Genomic DNA, 14,836 nt, shown 5'->3' with positions numbered 1-14,836 from the left:
GGCTCTCTGGTCCAAACTAGGCCTTGGTTCCAGTGGAGCGTCCAGTGCTTAGGACAGGGCCTTCTGGGATCATCTCAATCTGACACCAAGTCGGGGTCTAGTCCCATACGTCGCAGCACTCTCTTGGGCTCCCAGCAAGTAAAGCAGGCAGCCCTCGTCATTTTCTCAGCCCAGCCTGGGTCTGGGGTCTGAGCCAAAGCTGCCACGACTCCCGATTGATTATTGCTGCTACTATTTTTTTTTTCTTCCCTCACGTCTCACAAGCCAGCATAAACAAACCGAACTTACAGCATCCTCTCGAATGAGGCATTACCAACCCGTTCGCCGTTCCTGATACTCCGAGGCCGATCCTCCGACGCTCGCACCGCACCCACTGGCCACTTGCGCGTCGGCGCGATGAACGCCATTCAGCAAAAGTGCCGTCCGAAGCACCAAGTCCTTGTACTGAAATGTTACCCGCGAACCACCAAGGGAGCCGTTGACGTCAAGCCCAACTCGAGTGAACTGAGCTACCTGCTCTTCTACGCCACCTCACGACGATCAAAGATACAAAAAGTAGGCAGCTTTCTCGAGAAGAAGACTGCCAGCGATGTCTGGCGCCTGCGAATTGGGTATGTTACAAACGGCATGACACTTTGATTCTTGACTTGACTGGGTCGCGTCATCGTCTTCTCCTTGCTGCCACCTCATCCGGAAGAAACCACACATGCTGACTGCGCCAACCAACTTCCAGTAATGTCCAGGTGACCCTACAGATCATCGCCGCCCTGATTGAGAAGTCTCCCAAAGATTTCCCGTTATTTGCGCAAAATGTCATTAAAGTGCTGAGTCTTGTGCTGCGCTCGGCCGACATCACCATGATCGAGGCGTCTCTGCCTACTTTTGAGACATTCTGCGAACATCACGATGCTTCCTCGCTTTTCGCCGACCAATCCTACGTGCGCCAGTACGAAGACATCGTGCACCAATATGCGACCTTTGCCTCGACCCGGCAGACCCCCGGCAAGGGCACGCCAAGCAAGCCTGTCGCCTTGAGATGGAGGAATGCAGGCTTGGCGGCCATCAGGAGCGTTGCCGAATCCGATGCCCTGTCTTCTGTAGCTGGTCGACAGTTGGATGTCATTGTGCCCATGATCTTGGAGAATCTCTGGTCAGACAATGAAGGCTTTCTTGACGTCTTGGTCCACCGCATGCAGGCCGAAGAGAAAGGTGATGCCGGGGTCCTGCTCCGCCGTCGCACTAGCATCTCGACTGTTAAAACTGCAGAGGAGCCCGGAGACACGAACCCGATTGCACTGTCAGGCTCTGCAGCCGACGCCGACGCATTGGCCGAAGAGGAGACCGGCCTGCTTGCCATGCAGTGCTTGAAGCAAATCTTTGTTATACCGAATCGTGCTCAGCTGCACGGCGCAACCCAGGCCATTCTACAATTCCTCCGAGAAAAAGTCCAACAGAACGAAACCGTCGTGCACACTGATGACCGGACGAAGCGCGACAGTGGCTGGGCAGTCAAGATCTATTGCCTCGCCGCCCAGTGGGCCCCTGTACAAGATCGATATGTCATACTCGTTACTGCACTCGACGCGTTTGTGCGCACACAACCAAACAATGACCACGTGGCTGAGCAAATAGTGCTGGTCGCTCTCATCAGTTCACTTCTGCGGTCAGAAGTTAACCTCATTGGTCTGAGTATCATGGATGTTCTCCTCGGTCTAATTCAACAAATGAAGAAGACACTGAAGTATTCTGGGCGCGCGAGCCAAGGTAAAGATGAAAAGTCTGCTTCAGATACTGAGCCTACACAGCAACCCAGCACATTGCACTTGGATCTTCTGGACAGAATACAGAGGTGCATAGGTGATCTGGCGACTCACGTTTATTATGCAGACCAGATCTCGGACATGATCTCGGCTATTCTGTCACGCCTCAAACCCCATCCGAGTACCCTCGGCACTTCGCAGACAGCCGACGCCGCCGAGAACACAGCAGCCCCGGGAACCTCGGCCGGAAGCCTCGTAGACGATCAGCAACATCTCGACTCGTACTTCGCACTCGATCTTGCCAAGGCAGCAGCTCTGAAAGCGATCAAGGCTGTTCTTCTGATTGCCAATCCAAAGACAAAGATTAGTGGCAATGTCAGTCTCACAAGGAACAAGGTACCAATCCAGGTCTGGGAAGGCACACATTGGCTGTTACGTGACCCGGACGGAGAAGTACGAAAGGCATACGGCGATGCCCTTATAACATGGCTTGATCGCGAGACTACCAGGGCCGACCTCATTGCCCGTGACGAATTGCAGAAGCTGCCCAAGGCCGCGGGCAAGGATGCTCCATCCTCTAATTTTGCTCGTAGAGCTGCCAATCCTTCATCACGGGAGAAGCCAGTCAAGGTGCCCAAGTCGTACTTCTTACAGTTGTTGCACCTGTCCATCTACGACAATGCGCTCCAGTTTGTCGATTACGAGTCAGATGTTGCCTTGTGTCATGTGCTCCTCACAAAAATGGTCGACAGACTTGGTGTGAACGCCACTCGGTATGGTATCCCAATGGTTTTCCGCCTCCAAGAAGACATCTTAGAAGCCGAGACACCACTGGCCAAGGTCCGTCTGGGCGCTTTGTGCCACGGATATTTCTGGGCCCTTGTGGAAAAGTTTGATCTCGATACTATGGTTGTCGGTCAGGCCGTCCAGAATGAAATTACCAGACGGAGGAGCAAGCATTTCTGGGTGGACGGTATACAGGTACCACCGCCAGTGCTGGATTCTATTGGCACTCCGGGTGCCCATCGCGCACAGGCACAAGCAAAGATACCAGTGGGCGACGTAGAGTCTGAGGCTCTGCTCCCATTCGATGATCGCGCAACCATGGTGGACTGCATATGCAACAACTACCATATTAGCGAGGCTTCACCACCTACTAGCCCCTCTACTTCTCCTGGACGGACTTTCGCCCATCCCATATTGAGTTCATCCTTGAGCGCCATTCCGCCGGCAGAAACAGACCACCAAATTCCAGCCAAGTTCCGGGAAGATATGCTGGCTGAGTGGACTAGGGACGAAGCAATCGCGGCATTGCAGGAAGGTAGTAAATCAGCATCCCTCAATGGGTCAAAGACGAACACTACTGTCACCAAGAACAACCGCTTGACGGTTCACAGTTACCTGGCCAATGGCCACACCCATAGTGGCACAGGGTCTCCGGTCAATAGCCACCACAATCTGCGACCCGCATCTCATGCTGGTGGCATTGGCTCGGCACTTCGTAAATCTAGCGTGCAGAGTCGCTTTTCAGCACGGAGCACTTCAAGTCGCGGTGTCGACATTGCTTCAGTTGACCAACTAAAGTCGGTACTCAGTGGAGATGCCCCGCGCCCGCCCACGATGCATACGGTTGGCAATGATAGCAGCAGTAGCGAAAGCGTGGCCAGTTATGATTACACCCCATCAGAGGTCTCAGACGCACAGTCAGAGCCAGGCCTAGCACGTACCAGGTCCAAGTCGCGAGAACGCAAGGCATCCGGAGATGACGGTGGTCCCCTGACATCGCATCCTACAAACGAGGAAGACGAAATGGACGATGAGGTACCACCAGTACCGCCCATCCCGTCATCGATGGCGGGAAATCATGCTAATATCTACCGACCACCATCTTCAATTTCGACAAAGGACCATGCCTTCAAGCCTTACAAGCGAAGTATCACAAGCAGAGGCAGCGAGAGTGTGGGCAGTAACCCCATGTCCGAAGCTGGAGGCCCGGCCTTTGATCTCCAGTCTTTGCTCCGAGGTATTGACAGCAAGTCTAGAGAGCACAGCCTTGGAAATCTCACCAAGCCTCCATACTAAACGCTACGTGTTTGGCCTTGGGCACGGCTCTCAAGATGCCCGACCACGATTGATGCCAATTACCTAGTTTTGGAGGAAACTTTCGAGAGATGAAGAGTGTTACGACAGTGTAAAATGCTTAGTATTGTACAGCAGAGAAAACAGCGACCATTTTTGAGAAGACGTTGGCAAAAATTAGACACAACAAAGTAAGGAAGGGCAACTTTCAATAGCTGGTACGATTAAAACTTGTACACTATAAGAAGCGATCATATGATAGTGCGGCGGGATATTTAATGGCAAGCGGGCGGTGGATATGATATCTAGACATTGGGCCAAAGGCTTGATGAAAGGAACATGGGGTTGAAGTGGTGCAAAGACGTAAGTTCAATCGTCTGCGCAGTTTGATGATTTCAGCATTTTGTAGCGTCTCGCTGTTTTGTGTTTCGCAAGCGCCTCCATTCTGTGTACATAGCATTACAATACATACACGTCTGCATATCTCTAAATTCCATGACTTTCAAGATTATGCTGTGCTCTGGGCTTAATAATCATAATACATTGAAGCGGACATGAAGAGCAAATGTTTGCTCTTGAGTGAATTCATGTACCTTTTGTTCAGTCTGTTTGGGAAAGCATGCCTGTTCTGCTGTGAACAATATATTACAAAGCCCTGGGATGTTGTGTAGAGCTCATCTTTGAGAATAATCAACCTTTTATTCGCCGTACCTTGTTTAATTGCTAAATATAGCGACTCATTTATTATCATACATGATCTACTAAAAGTAGTGGTTATCCTGTCTTGCAAGGTAATCTATTGCCAAGCTTGTCAAGGGTAGTTAGTATTCTCGTCCCGCAAAGCTAGCAAAACCAAGAATTGGTGTTGATCAGATTAATCTTGACACAGTTGAGTCGTGCTGTCCATATATTCAAAGGAATCCCGACCGCTGCGACTCCAACACTGCCTCTAATATATCTCCTGCTGGATTATGCGCGTCCATATTGTCGAATCGCACACGAAGAAATAGGTAGCGTTTGTTGTGGCCCAGTGGACCTAGACACATGATCCGTTTTTCGAGGTATTCCAAGAATTGTTCCACATCACTACCACCACCAGCGATAAGGCTCCAGAAGGGGAGATACTTCTTTGGAGGACTTCTCTGCATCCACTGGTCAAGTTGATCGCATTTGGTGAAAACGACGACGAATCCAGTCCGGGTGAACCAGCTACTACGAGCGAGGTTTTCGAACATTGAGAATTGTTCTTCCATGCAATTGGTTTTGTCATCCTTAGCTGTCTTGGAATAGCACGTTACATCTATCGTGAAGATGATAGTGTCGGTAAGCTCGTAGGCGTGAATCCATTTCTTTCTTTCACTCCGCGCTCCTCCAAGATCGAATAATTCCCATGAGAAGCCACTGAACTTGAATTCTAGTCGTTCGATTCCTGTTGTTTTGGTCATCGAGTAGATGGCGTCTTGCTCAGTCGGTTGGTAGTCCGGGGATATAATTCTTTCAGCGTTTTTCGCGAAGTACTCTGCGTTGTCAAGAGATCTGTAACATGTGGCGATTCGCTCATAAGCCCTTCGAAACTCTGCATTGCTCCAAAGGAACTGGATGGCTTGGGAGAGCCTGGAATCTGGGAGAGTCCTGTACCCATCAGACTGCATGAAGATGGATGCAGCATGACCCTGAAGAACAGCATCATCAAAAAAGATCTCTGACGACTTCATTGCTTCGAGAACTGCTCGTGTGCTAGCAACAATATTGCACCAGATCACTTCGCGAAGTTCAAGACTGCGCGAATAAACGTCGAACTTATTGAGGTGCATTAAAATTGCCCTGAGAATGGTAGACTTGCCGCTCTCCGAATCACCAAGTAACAGCAATTTCATAGCTCTTGGTCGGGTTGATTCAGCAGTTGTTGTGATGCTGGGCGTTTGGCTGGGTGTTTGAATGAGTGAATCGCGCGACGGATTTCTGTATGCCTCAATAGACTTGTGCATTGAAGGCCTCCTCCACCACTCGCCGAGTCGAAATCTTTTGTTTTGCCAAGGCGGCGAAGAGGGGATGGATTGGCGTGGAGCAATCATCTTTGCCTTGTCATGGCCACTTGAAAGATTGCTCGAATGATCAGTCTCATCGTTATCATTATCAAGATGAAGCATGTCGGAAAATTGAGCGATCGGTAATGTTTCCTGCAACACCGAGGCCGCATCAGATGACTCGGACAGAGGTCGTCTAGCAGACTCTATCGCGGGAATTAATGCTTCTTTGGATGCGGAATTGACAGGAGTTTGGATGCCATCTCGTGTCTCCTGTGAGGTAGAGACTGCAGCAGGAGTCTCTTGTGTCGGAGGTGATTTTGGGGCTTCTGTGTAGTCGAACCTGATGGATTTTCGCAAGTGGGATCTGTGAGCTTGCTGATAAATTCTGGACTCGAGAATGATCCTGTCGAAATCGAACCTCAAGCTTATGAGGTCAGTGTTTTCAGAAACAAAACTAACCGACGAATTGTCAACACCGACGATGGACGTTGAGCAGTCAGTGGCAAGCCTCAGTATTTCGACGTTTTCTTCCTTGCACATCAAGTCGTATTGCTGTGGCCAAGAAGGACTTTTATTTGAATTAGAATTGCCGTTTAATGGTCAGATCATTGCTGTGGCAAGGCGGACATACCATTGCATTGCTTGCAGTAGCAAGGTTAGGGCATTGACTTGTCGATCAAGTAACATCGAGTAGTCCAACATGTCTTTTTCATTCCACAATAAAGCAAGTCGGTCTTTGACACGCATATCTGTCAATTCCGTTGCTTCAAATTGACTCAGACGTTCCTCCAGGGCGAGTATCAGTAATCCAAAGCTGTCGAGTGCGCTGCCAACCTGTTGAGATAACTGCTGGTGTCTCGGATGTTGGCTATGCTCTGGTCTGCTGAAATCGCCCAGTCTATCCAGAGCAGATTTCACAATGTACAGTTGCCCGATCATTGTAGATAGAACCATAGGAGCACCCTGGTACCGCCCCTTGATGGAACTCAATTTCATAATGCTCTTGACAACAACGTCACCAAGAGATAGAGCTGTGCCTATTACCTGGAAGATTGTTGCCGGATCCATGATTGCTGCTGTATCTAGAAAGTTGAAAGCAGGCCACCAGGAACTACCTGACGGAGGAAAACTTTGGGTTCAATGCTGACATGAGGGGGAATGAGAGATGTGCGTGTCGACAAGGCTGCGTCAGGTATTTTGGAATGTGCTGGCAGTGCTGGTGAGCCCAGCGCTTTCCAACCAATCAAGTCAATTGAACCGGAAGTTCCAGTGTAGCTGAATCCTCCCTCGAGCACCGCCACAGAACAACTGCAGGAATTCGACCCCAACTCGACTTTATCAGGCCGTGCATGATTCGATGAGATGAACACCTGATCAACTGATCCTTTGTAACACAATACTTCCCAACACTGAGCCCTAGGATTGAGATCGTTCTAGATGAGGCGGCGCTTACTTTGGCTTGACCACTTCTGGAGGTGATTGTAAGGCTAGATGCTTGCTGGGTTGTACCTGTTGCCTACGAAAAACAACTAGAGAAACGAATTAGGAACTAAAAGTATGTGTAGTTTAGCTACTGGGCCACAAGAGTGATGATCTTCAGGCTGTTGATCTCTCAATCTATTGTTGGCAAAGTGTAGCTAAAAGCGTGGTGTAGAAAAGAAGGCGGAAAGCTGTTGCAGCTGCGGGAAGAGTTGGGTACAACTAGTACCTAGCGCTGGTGCCTAGCACCCCTGGCACCCAACGGTGATCGAGAAATGAAAAGTTGACCTTTTTTTTTTTTTTTTTTTTTACAAGTCGTCAATCCTCTTGAATTCACTTGTTATCTTGTGGAAGTTTCTGTTCCTTTTCTCATTTTTAGGTCATACTGAGGAAAGTCGCAGATGACCGACTTTGAAATCGGCGTATATATGAGCGAAACCTCAAGTCACGAGAAATTGGTACACTGCCGTAATAAACAGATTTACTTGGTGTTCACCAGCTTGAGGCACGCCTGACTCGAAGGAAACACCTTATTATTGAGGCGAGACTAGATAATGGTAAGGTCACGCAGCTCTCTCCCCCAATCTGCAACCTCTCCGTCCATGATGCCATGTATGTAGCATTCTCCAACAAACGAATACGCGAATTGCTGATCCGCGCGAAGTTCTCTCAGCATGACGGGGACGCTACAGCCCAGCAGAACACAAACTATGTCGCCTTTCCTCGCGTGAGGCGGAGCCATACCAATGAGTCCACTAGCAGTGACGAGAAGCTTTCGTTGCATCGTAATGGGGGAGGTGCAATCAATGAGCCGGGAGGCAAAGCTCGCTTCGTCCGCGCCAACGGCATCCAAGCTTGCCGCAAACATCGGAGACGACGACGACTCGAGACAAATTTCCTCGAGCGTATGACCCTGTAGCAACAAGCTTTTGTTGGCGTCATACCAAGCACAAGCTGATTTGCATCGTGCAGGCAAAAGCTCTCTCCTGTCCGTCTGCGAGATATGCACAAGATTGAGAAACTCGTTCCGAAAGTCATCTGCAGCTGCGGGGAACATGAGATACCGGTCTTCGCGGTCCAAGGTCAAAGTGCGGACCAGGTCGGTGATGAATTCCAGAGGATTAATGTCCTGCTTTTGGCTCTGTGTATTCCAGACTGACGTGGACTGGACAAGAGGAGATGCAGATTGCGTAGACGAATGGTCAGGAGACTCCAACGCGCCGCCGAGGCCATCAACAAGGTCAACGAAAAAGCCTTGGCACTTGAGATGCCTTGTTTGATAATCAATGTCTACTAAACCAGCCATGTCGGCATGTGCACGGTACGGTATTGCTGCTGAATCCACTTCCCAGTCAAAAGACGACATGGGAGGTCGAAAATTGCCAATATGTCGGCCCGAGGTTTGACTGACCATCAGAGGAGTGACAAAGGGTACGACACGTACGCGCCAATCAGGAAGCCAAGATGGCCACTGGTGATCTAGACATTCTTCATTGGCTTCGGCAGATTGCACGGCACGGAATATCTGAGCGAAACATATAATGTCTATACTCTGATATGTGCTGATGAAGGATTCCACAAGCCGAAGATAAATGTCCCCGACATCATCGGCATAGGCTGGTCTGCCGATCATGGCGCGGTCCGACTCTTTGGCCAAACCGAGAAGCCCATAGATGCGATCTCTCGGATCAGTCAATTCACAAGCGCCAGAGTAGGCCATTAGGGCCACGATACTCATGTTTTCAGAATAGACTTTCGCCTGGTACCAAGAACGAAGTCGATCCCGGGTCCAAGCGGGGGTCCACACGTCAGGTCGGAGGAGCAAGCTGCTCGGTTCGCAATGCCATATGGCCGTCAGAGCGGTCATTAGAATGTCCTCAGAGACATGATCACTTCCGCAGTACAGGTCGATGGTTCTGGAGCTGACGTATTCTTGTAATGTCCATATCCTCTTCCACCATGGTAGGTCGAGAAATACCCCCAACGCCCTCCATTTGTCAGGGAGCCATAGACGTTCAGGGACTTCCCGTGAATTCCTGGTTTGATTGAATTCCAGTATGTCTGAGTAGCTATTGGCAAGATGAGCCATGAAAGCAATGCCTTCCTCGAGCTCCGCACTCTTTTCGCCCAACCATGCAATGGTATGCTTCGATCGCGAATAGATTTGCTTCATCAACAAGACCTCTAGCAGAATGTCAGCCAACCCATTCCCATGTGATACAATTTGCACGAGCTGCGGTTGAACATGAACTTGGACCGAGTGCATACATTTTTCAAGACACCCAGAAACTAGTGGTCAACTCTTTAAAGCAAAATTGGTATGCCGCAGGGTGTACTTACGTGATGCTCGCTCCTGAGGATCTCGTAGATTGATGCATATTGAATCAATCCATACCCAATATTCATCTTGAAAAGCTGATGAGTCGCATAGCGCTTCTAGTATCGAATAGACGCTGTCAAGCACGGGAAAATAGTGGCCATCCACTAAAATAGCGTGGCTGTATACTTGTGGCCCCCAAACGTATGATATAGAGGTGAACTGCGGACAGTCTAAGGAATCAAGCGAGAAATTTTGCAACGTCCCACGTATGGAATCGTCCGAATGCCGGAAGACATGCAAGAGACGCACGGGAGCAAATGGTCTGTACTCATAGCTAGAGTTCCATGGCTGTTGCTGCATATTCGCTTGGCTGGTTTAAAGGACTAGGAATCACTTGGATGGCCATCGGATGAATTAAGCTCGGGCATGGGACGAATTCGTGAACGGCGTCGCTTTTCCTCTCAATCAAAATGCGGGAACTAATCCTTGGCATAATCCTGCACTGAATGCGGGGGTGATCTTGGCATGCGGATTTGACGAGTAGCCAAAAGGGGAAATACTTATATCCGAGTGCAGATCGACGATGTCTCTCGGACAGCGGGCCTGCTGTGCCGGCCGAGTCCCGCGGTGGGACAACTTCTCCGGACGTCAGAACAAAACTGCATGGTCCATGACTTTTATGATGTCTCCTCTTTATAGCTGATTAAACTCTCCGTCTTTGCCGCAAATTTCCGTATCTTGCCGTGTCACAGGTATCAAGTCAAAGTTTGCAATCGTGAAAACTTGTTTGATCCTCTGTACAAAGCGATCATTGAGAGGTGTTGATGATCAGTTCTAACACGAGGGAACTGATGGTGCAGCAAGGACGTTTAATGATGTAGGCATAGGCCCGAAAATAATAATCCCGCTCCTAATAGGTGCAGTTGCCATACAAGCGAACCTAGTGAGCTGTGAAGGGCAGCTAACTTCAAGGCTTGACCATCGGCTCCGAAAATATCTGAACCCCAAACAGCTCCAAAGCCTGATTATCGGATCCGAAGCTTTGTTTACCCCGAACATGATGTATGTGCGGCATTGAGTCCGCATAATGAGTCGGAGGAAGGCTGAAGACTTTACCCCGATTCCAAGGTCTACGTTGCATATCTACCTACCTATGTGGTGCTCTGAATGGGTGGGATACGACAGGCATACGAAGAGTCACGCTGAGGTCAAATAAGACACGGCAAGTATCATCTCCTTGCTGATTTACCTTGAGTCAGATTCAAGGAATCTGGTTGGGGTCATTGTGCCTCGAGATGACCGCCAACTGTACGACTTGTCACTATGCCCTGGATTGGGAAGTTTGAGCGTAGGAATGATAGTTGCAATTGTCTTTACGCGACGTCTTGTTGGCTCGGATCAGCTTTTGAGTGGTTGATTTTATTACACCAACTTTAAACCGTAGACCTGTTGCACATTTGTGTTGAGCTGGGCACGTCTTCCGATTCTTTGCTGCCTCGGCAGCCAGTTTGAAGCCACCACAAGAGAAGCAATATCAATTTGGATGTTAGCTCAAAAGCGAGCAAACTCATCACATGTAGGTGGCTGCCATTGAAGCGAACGGAAGAAGCCGCCCACAAAACCCTGAAATTCATTGCGAAAACAGAATGTCACACACGTCACAATTTCTTGTCCCTGAGGGTAATTTTGGTATATGCCATATCATATACACAGTGTGTGGGTGCGGATACGTCGCCGCAGGTGCATCACCTCCTCCTCAGCCCCTCTTTCTGCCCCTGACAGGCGGGTAGAAAGAGTTGGGACGATCCTCGGCTTCTCTGAAAGTCTTGAATGTGGGGTAATGAACCGATCTCCATGTCGGAGTATACGGAGTGCAACGTCTTGGCGCCCCAATTGTCAGCTTAACAGCTTGGCTATAGGGAGACGGCATGTTCCGCAGGTTTATACTACCAACGTGCTCCCCCCTCCACTTCGGGCGAGGCATCCATCTGTCTAGTTGACCGTAATGACCAAGGCACCATTACGACCGAGCTTTTGCCGTGCAACCGCATCAACGTATGAGTTCGCATGAGTCTTTGGAAGAACAAATTTCCAAGCGGCTGTGCAAAGTACATGTGACTTTTCAGCCGTCAGGCGACCATTGCTTTTCCCTCCGAACAGCATTCTTGAAATAGGATAGTCAATGTAGATCATATGCACCATGCGATTGGGGGATCACGCTCGGACGCGCCGCCGTTGACATGATCTCGCATTTGACACGGGCGCCTAACGTGACGCGCATATACGCGACCCATCATTGTGAGATCTCCTTACTCGTATATTGACATGGTCTGTGTGGGGTGAAAACCTGTCATTTTTAACATAACCTTGCATAAATCAGTTTAGTTTCGAACTTGAATCTCAGCTACGTGACCAGATCGGTCTATTATATCAGTTCATTGCATGGCTAAAATAACTCCTCTTCTGACCTTAATTATGTGAAATACTTACCATATGATCTCTAAACTTTTTGGTTTTCGTAAATGGAATTTTTCATATATCCAAGGCTATTAGTACAACGAAATATTTTCAAATTTTCGCGTTTTGCCCCTGTTTTTCGCATTTCTGTTTTAACAATAAAGCCTATATTTGTGCCCGAGAATATGTCTAAAATAGGTATGTAGAAGTAATAAGGGTAAGTGTGATGCAACATTGCATGTGCGGACGATGCGGACAAGGCATTCTCCCGATGAAGAATAATAAAATGTGGAATATGACCCCATTACCCCACGGGGTATGTTGGAGGCGTTTTTGAGAAGACCTTTCTTTATTTCCTAAACGGAAAGCAAGATTACTCACCTCGAAAATGTAAGGTTGGGATCACTGCATATGTGTGCCTTTGCAATCGGCTCTGCGTCTGCAGGGCGAATGTAACGACAAAAACCTGAGTCTCGATATCATAGCCTCACCGGAGCAAAATGAGCATAGAGAAGCCAACAAATGGCGTTCAAATGCCAAACAGCGCCTCGGCTGCTAACAACGCTCATTGCTTTACTTTTCCCATGTGTCGATGACATCGCCACATGATGGATGAATTCGAGTCCGATGGTGGTGCATGGGTATGGAATCAACCTCGAGTTGATCTCGATACCGGCAGCTCTACACTCTTGCACTTGAAAGATAAAAGGAAGGAAACATGTCCCATGAATCATGATTTCAAACGCGTCCTCTACCAGCAAACAAGTCTCATAAGGATCAACACTCATCATGAAGACCACTTCGCTGATTTGCAACGGCCTCGTCTCCCTCGGCCTGGGAGTGCTGGCTGACCCAACAGTCAGACAGCTTGGGAGCCCAACCGTGGTCATTCCTTCTCCAGATGCCACCTTTCTTGGAGCTCCCCTTGGCCTTGTCGAGTCCTTTCACGGAATTCCCTTTGCCAAGCCACCTGTTCAGTCTCTGAGGTTCAACCCCGCGCAGCCTCTGGACCTGAACCAATCTCTGGGAGTGGTCCCTGCCTTGACTGTGGGAGCCGCCTGCCCTCAGAACCTGTCGCCCCAACTGCCGGCTGCGGACCTGCCGCCAGAGGTCCTTGCTGCCCTTGAGGCATTGCAAAATCTCACGGCACAGCTCCCGGCTCCCGCAATCTACAGCGAAGACTGCCTCTACCTCAATGTCTTCAGACCTGCAGGCATTGACTCCAAGGCCAAGCTCCCCGTCCTCTTCTGGATGCATGGAGGAGGTTTCGAGATGGGCTTCACCATGACGGGCGAAGGTGTCCCCATGGTGACCGACTCCATTGGGCAGGGCAAGCCAATCATCTTTGTTGCTGCAACCTACCGAACTAATGCCTTCGGATTCCTCGGTGGTAAAGAAGTCATGGACGCTGGTGTTGCCAATCTTGGTCTACTTGACCAGCGACAAGCCATGAGATGGGTGGCTGACAACATTGAGGCCTTTGGCGGCGACCCTGACAAGGTCACAATCTGGGGTGAATCAGCTGGATCCATCTCGGTCTTTGACCACTTGGTACTTTACGACGGAGACAACACCTACAATGGCAAGCCTCTCTTCCGCGCCGGCATCATGAACTCGGGCAGCGTTGTCCCCGCGGATACCGTTGACTGCGACAAGGCCCAAAAGGTATACGACCAGATCGTGAACGAGGCGGGCTGCTCGGACTCAGACGACACACTTCAGTGCATTCGCGATGTGGACTACCAGATCTTGTACGACGCTGTTGCCACCATACCAACCTTCACCAGCTATAGGTCTATTGCTCTTGACTTCATGCCCAGACCCGACGGAAAGACAATGACCAAGTCCCCAGATCAGCTGGTCCAGGAGGGCAAGTTCACCAAGGTTCCCATCATCATTGGCGACGAAGAGGACGAAGGCACGCTCTGGTCATTCACCCAGGGCAACATCACCACTACGGAAGAAGTCGCCGAGTATCTGGGCCAGTACTTCTTCCACCACTCTACGCAAGACGACATGGAAGACTTTGTCGGTACATACCAGACCATCAGTGAAGACGGTTCCCCGTTCCGCACGGGAGAGCTGAACAACTGGTACCCACAAGTCAAGCGCATCTCGGCCATTCTGGGCGACCTGGCCTTTACCCTCAGCCGCCGGTACTTCCTCGACATCCGCCACGCCTTTGACGGCCAGCTCAAGGCCTGGTCGTACCTGTCGTCGTACGGCTACGGCACGCCCATCATTGGCACCATTCACGGCAGCGACATTCTGCACATTGTCTGGAGCACACCCTACGACTACGCCACCCACACTATGCACTCGTACTACCTTTCCTTTATTCATGACCTTGACCCCAACTCCAACAACCTCTTGTCTCCAAACTGGCCCGAGTACTTTGACTCCAAGAAGTTGCTAAACCTCTACTCGACTTTTGGGCAGTTCATTAATGATGACTTCCGGTCCGACTCGTATGAATGGATCACCAACCACATTCCGCAGCTCACCATGTAATGGTCCATGCACGAAGAAGCCGAACTGTGATCGTGTGGCGGAGGACAGAAGGAAAGATTGATGTGGGATAATTGTTTGTAATGACAGCTAGGATGATGGAAAAAGACACTTGTTGTTGTTGTCTATATCATTGAGAAATTGAAGTCATACTTTACAATCTCTACCGTAAAACTATCGCAGATTTGTGTGCTGTCTGTTGG

At 49.7% G+C, this 14,836-nt stretch overlaps 4 protein-coding genes across 4 annotated transcripts; 2 read left to right on the top strand and 2 right to left on the bottom strand.

The window, feature by feature from the left end:
* Nucleotides 1-396: 396 nt before the first annotated feature.
* Nucleotides 397-3,842, top strand: PFICI_10518 (uncharacterized protein; the record flags this gene model as incomplete). Its single annotated transcript, XM_007839099.1, has 2 exons — nucleotides 397-611; nucleotides 734-3,842. 2 exons carry the CDS (start codon nucleotides 397-399, stop codon nucleotides 3,840-3,842), a joined length of 3,324 nt encoding a protein of 1,107 aa, XP_007837290.1.
* A 908-nt stretch (nucleotides 3,843-4,750) lies between these two features.
* Nucleotides 4,751-6,937, bottom strand: PFICI_10517 (uncharacterized protein; the record flags this gene model as incomplete). Its single annotated transcript, XM_007839098.1, has 2 exons — nucleotides 4,751-6,437; nucleotides 6,501-6,937. The coding sequence occupies 2 exons, from the start codon at nucleotides 6,935-6,937 to the stop codon at nucleotides 4,751-4,753; spliced, it is 2,124 nt and encodes a 707-aa protein (XP_007837289.1).
* Nucleotides 6,938-7,895: 958 nt separating this feature from the next.
* PFICI_10516 (uncharacterized protein) lies at nucleotides 7,896-10,028 on the bottom strand (the record flags this gene model as incomplete). The annotated part of the gene is made up of 2 exons (XM_007839097.1): nucleotides 7,896-9,532; nucleotides 9,689-10,028. 2 exons carry the CDS (start codon nucleotides 10,026-10,028, stop codon nucleotides 7,896-7,898), a joined length of 1,977 nt encoding a protein of 658 aa, XP_007837288.1.
* Nucleotides 10,029-12,914: 2,886 nt separating this feature from the next.
* PFICI_10515 (uncharacterized protein) lies at nucleotides 12,915-14,636 on the top strand (the record flags this gene model as incomplete). Its single annotated transcript, XM_007839096.1, has 1 exon — nucleotides 12,915-14,636. The coding sequence occupies one exon, from the start codon at nucleotides 12,915-12,917 to the stop codon at nucleotides 14,634-14,636; it is 1,722 nt and encodes a 573-aa protein (XP_007837287.1).
* Between the last annotated feature and the right edge of the window lie 200 nt (nucleotides 14,637-14,836).

This window comes from Pestalotiopsis fici (genome assembly GCF_000516985.1).
Source record: "Pestalotiopsis fici W106-1 unplaced genomic scaffold PFICI_Scf_7, whole genome shotgun sequence".
NCBI classification, from domain to species: domain Eukaryota; kingdom Fungi; phylum Ascomycota; class Sordariomycetes; order Amphisphaeriales; family Sporocadaceae; genus Pestalotiopsis; species Pestalotiopsis fici.
This window is presented reverse-complemented; position numbering and strand designations above follow the sequence as displayed.